This window comes from Chelonoidis abingdonii, chromosome 11 (assembly GCF_003597395.2).
Source record: "Chelonoidis abingdonii isolate Lonesome George chromosome 11, CheloAbing_2.0, whole genome shotgun sequence".
NCBI lineage: Eukaryota > Metazoa > Chordata > Testudines > Testudinidae > Chelonoidis > Chelonoidis abingdonii.
This window is the reverse complement of record NC_133779.1, coordinates 17,647,412-17,651,663: the sequence shown is the minus strand read 5'-3', so window position 1 is coordinate 17,651,663 and position 4,252 is coordinate 17,647,412. Positions and strand designations below refer to the sequence as shown.

Below are 4,252 nucleotides of genomic sequence, written 5' to 3'. Positions count from 1 at the left end.
TAGGGGGACCGCGCACGTTCAACCCCCCCCCCCCCCCATGACCGTTCCCAGCATGCACCACTGACCTCAGTGACCTGGCCTGTGCCTGGCACGACAGGTCCCCGGCCCCCCCTTCCCAGCCCTGCGGGGCCAGGAGGAGTGGGGGTGGGGATGTGTTTCGGTCTGTGCCCCCCCAGCTGGACCCTCTGGCCCCCACTCTTGTGCCTTGTCAGTATCTAGTGATTGTACTTGCTGCCCCCGAATGAAGTGGGGGTGGTGCCGCGCTTGGTGGGCCCCCCCTTTTGTTTTGGCCTAGGTGACCGTCGTCCCGATTTTATAGGGACAGGCCCGATATTTGGGGCTTTTTCATATATGGGCCCTTACCACCTCCCCCCCCCGTCCCGAATTTTCACACTTTCTATCTGGTCACTCTATTTTGGCCAGGCCTTGGCCCGTCCGTCCCATTACCCATAATCAGGCGGAGGAACGGGGGAGCCAGGGGGCTGTGGCTTTGCCCTCCCATTTTTTTTACTGTCCATAAAGGGCGAGCGGCACAGGGGGGAGGGTGGAGAGGAGCGGGTGGGGGCAGAGTCTTGGGGGGATGCACCAGCATGCATCAGGCCCCACGCATGGAAAGCTTACAGGACACAGTGAATTTTATCTCCCAGCATGCAAGAGAGGTGGATCATAACTCTAAAATGGCCGTAACTCTGTACAGGTGCTTCTTTCTGAAGTTTACAACTGACCATTGACCCCCTAGTGCTTTGAAACATTCCTCTGCAGAAGAAAAAAACACTGCTTTTAACTCTGTTAATTTAAATGAAACAAGCCCAGAAACAGTTTTCTTGCCTCATCAAATCTTTCTTTTTTTTTAAAAACTTTCCCTTTATTTGTTGTTGTCGTTTACATTGAACACAAGACTGTACTGGCTTTGTGGGTTTGTCTCTGCGGCTGTTGCATGACTGCGTACATCCGGTTCACAAGACTGGGTGTGGTTAGGGTGACCAGATGTCCTGATTTTATAGGGACAGTCCAGATTTTGGGGTCTCTCTCTTATATAGACTCCTTTTACCCCTCACCCCTGCCCCAATTTTTCACACTGCTGTCTGGTCCCCCTGGGTGTTGTTGACCGGTCAGTTCATCACGCGGATGTTCATAACGCTGAGGTTCTACTGTACCGTTCCCGTCATAACCCAAAAGCAACAGCCGACATCAGTCTCTGCAGGAGGGGGTTACATACCCTGTGACTCCCACTCAGCTCCAGGGAGCAAGAACTAAACCCCCCATCATGCCTTGGGACCAAGTACGAAAGATTTCCCACCACTCCTCCCTGCCACACTGCCATTTAATGATCTCTCAGTCAGAGGGGACACCCCCTAACCCCCAGCAACACACACTACCAGCCCCACTGGCTTCAGCCAGGTCCCTCTGGCCCCAAACCAGCATCAGCACAAAACGACATGCCCTCGGTGGCCCTGGCAGGCTGCAGGGGAAATGAGAAGGGGAGGTCAGAGGGGCTGATCTGTGGGGCACAGGCCCCCCCTACCCACCTTCTTCAGGAGAGCCCCCAACCTGAAATCTAGATACCCTATGGAGAGCTCCCAGCCCAGGGTACCTCACTCCCCCCACAGAAGACACCTTGGCTCAGGCGTTAGTCAGTCCCTGCAGCCCCTAGTGGCAGCTGCAATCCCCAGGTCTGGGGGACCCCCCACCCCCCGCAGTGGTGGCCCCCAGGAGTCGGTCTCCCCCCAGGAGTTGCCTGGGGCTCAGTCTGTCCCAGCAGGCAGATTCCCGCCCCCACCCCCCATACACACCCAAGAGTGCCCCCACCCTCACTTACCCAGCAGGCTGCTCCAGAAAGAAGGGAAGGTAGCTGCGCCGGTGACAGCTCCGGGGAAGGCTGGGTTCCTGCGGCTGGTGGTGACCGTGAAGGCCTGGTCCCTGCGCTCGCCGGACAGGCCGGTCACCTCCACCTCCACCACGTGCCAGTCAGGGAGGCTGTGGGGACGGGAAGGCAGGGAGGTCAGTGGGGGGGACCAAGCTGGGAGAAAGAGAAATGGAGGGGGGGAGTGGCACTGACCTGGCTGGAGCGGAGTAGAGAACTGGGGGAGATGGGTGGTCAGGGACCAGGGGACTGGGGGGATGCATGGAGCAGGGATCAGGGTGGTCAGTGGGGGGGTCCAGGGAACTGGTGGGGGGTCAGGGAACTGGGAGGTGCACAGAGCAGGGAACTAGGGATTGGAGGGAGCAGGGATGGGGGGGTGCAGGGAGCAGGGAACTGGGAGGGGTGCAGGGTTCAGAGGGAGCAGGAAACTGGGTGGTGCAGGGAACTAGCGGGGTGCAGAGAGCAGGGATGTGGGGAGCAGGGAACTGGGAGGGGTGCAGGGACTGGAGGGAGCATGGAACTGGGGGATGCAGGGAGCAGGGATGCGGGTGCAGGGAGCAGGGAACTGGGAGGGGTGCAGGGATTGGAGGAAGCAGGGAACTGGGGGATGCAGGGAGCAGGGAACTGGGAGGGGTGCAGGGAGTGGAGGGAGCAGGGATAGGGGGGTGCAGGGATGGGAGGATGCAGGGAGCAGGGAACTGTGGGGGTGCACTAACCCGGGGTCAGCAATGAGGCACCCCTGGACCCCGTCGAAACCCAGGCTGGGGGCGGCCATGCAAGCGGCCGCCATGGTGTTAACGTTGTTGGGGGCCAGGGGGCAGAGACCCCGTACAGGCCCCTCGTACAGCACGGCCCGCACGGCCCCCAGCCGCTCCCTCAGCGCCCCCTCCAGCCGGAAGCTGTCGGGGTGCTTGATCATGGTCACCTTCAGGCCCTGGAAAGCGACGTCAGAAAGTCAGCCCTAGGGGTGGGGGGCAGGGACAGTCCCCCCTCCCCACCCCCACTTCCCCAGGACAGCAGAGGCAGTTCCTTGTCACTGTCCCTTGCCTCACACCAGGGTCCACGTGCCACCCCCCGAGGCAGGCCCGAGACCCCCACCTGCAGCACGCCCCTGTCATCCATCCGCTGGATGTCCTCGCTGCCCCACAGCGCCCCCCGGGGCACATACAGCGTGTGCCCCCCATGCCGGGCAGCTTCCCGCAGCCGCATCTCTGTGGCCTGGTCAGCCAGGGCCGTGGGGGAACCCACCTGGGGGGGGAAGGGGAAGAAACCTGGTCACTGGGAAGCTGCAGGCTCTAAGCCAGGACCCCCACACACATATACACCGCAGCCCCCCCCACACCTCTTGGCACCCGCCTCCCTGCAGAGTACGTCCCTGCCCACTGCCATCCCATCCCCCAAGCCATCCGCTACACAGCACCCTCACAGCCCCAGGGCTTCCCCCAAGCCCTGCCCCCTCGGGCTCCCGCATCCCCGGCAGGGCCCCATGCTGTGCCCGCTCCATGCCACCTCGCCCCTGGGTACCCCGCTGCCAGCCAGGGATGGTGCCGCTCCGACCTCTCACCATGAAGTCTGCCCCGGACAGGAAGGAGGCGCCGTGGTCCTGGACCACGCAGGGATGAGCCACTTCGACCACCAGATCCACCTCGCTGCAGGGACACGAGACAGCGACCGGGGGGGGCACATTAACCCTGGCACTGCCCATGCTGGGCTGGGCTCAGGCAGGAGCCACAGGATCCCAGGGGCCAGGTTCTGCAGCTGAGTTGGGGATCGGGAATCACTCACTGCTTGGGGAACCGGCCAGGTCCTGCAGCTGGGGCTTGAGGGGGGGAATCAGTCACTGCTTGGGGAACCAGCCAGCTCCTGCAGCTGGGGGTGGAGGGGGGGAATCAGTCACTGCTTGGGGAATCGGGCCAGGTCCTGCAGCTGGCGGGGGAGGGGAATCAGTCACTGCTTGGGGAACCAGCCAGGTCCTGCAGCTGGGGGTGGCAAGGGGGGAATCAGTCACTGCTTGGGGAACCGGCCAGGTCCTGAAGCTGGGGGTGGCAAGGGGGGAATCAGTCACTGCTTGGGGAATCAGGCCAGGTCCTGCAGCTGGGGGTGGACAGGGGGAAGCAGTCACTGCTTGGGGAACCAGCCAGGTCCTGCAGCTGGGAGGGGCAAGGGGGGAATCAGTCACTGCTTGGGGAATCAGGCCAGGTCCTGCAGCTGGGGGTGGACAGGGGGAAGCAGTCACTGCTTGGGGAACCAGCCAGGTCCTGCAGCTGGGAGGGGCAAGGGGGGAATCAGTCACTGCTTGGGGAATCAGGCCAGGTCCTGCAGCTGGGGGTGGACAGGGGGAAGCAGTCACTGCTTGGGGAACCAGCCAGGTCCTGCAGCTGGGAGGGG

At 62.4% G+C, this 4,252-nt stretch overlaps 2 protein-coding genes across 2 annotated transcripts in view; both read right to left on the bottom strand.

Annotated features, from left to right (window-relative positions):
* Positions 1-4,252, bottom strand: part of JOSD2 (Josephin domain containing 2) — a 9,089-nt gene that overhangs the window by 3,505 nt on the left and 1,332 nt on the right. The gene's annotated exons all lie outside the window — the stretch shown is intronic.
* On the bottom strand, positions 1,324-3,802 carry LOC116823911 (aspartate dehydrogenase domain-containing protein-like; the record flags this gene model as incomplete). Its single annotated transcript, XM_032778841.2, has 6 exons — positions 1,324-1,462; positions 1,820-1,977; positions 2,581-2,798; positions 2,963-3,112; positions 3,429-3,513; positions 3,762-3,802. Coding segments are annotated over 6 exons (690 nt in total), but the record flags the coding sequence as incomplete, so codon positions are not given.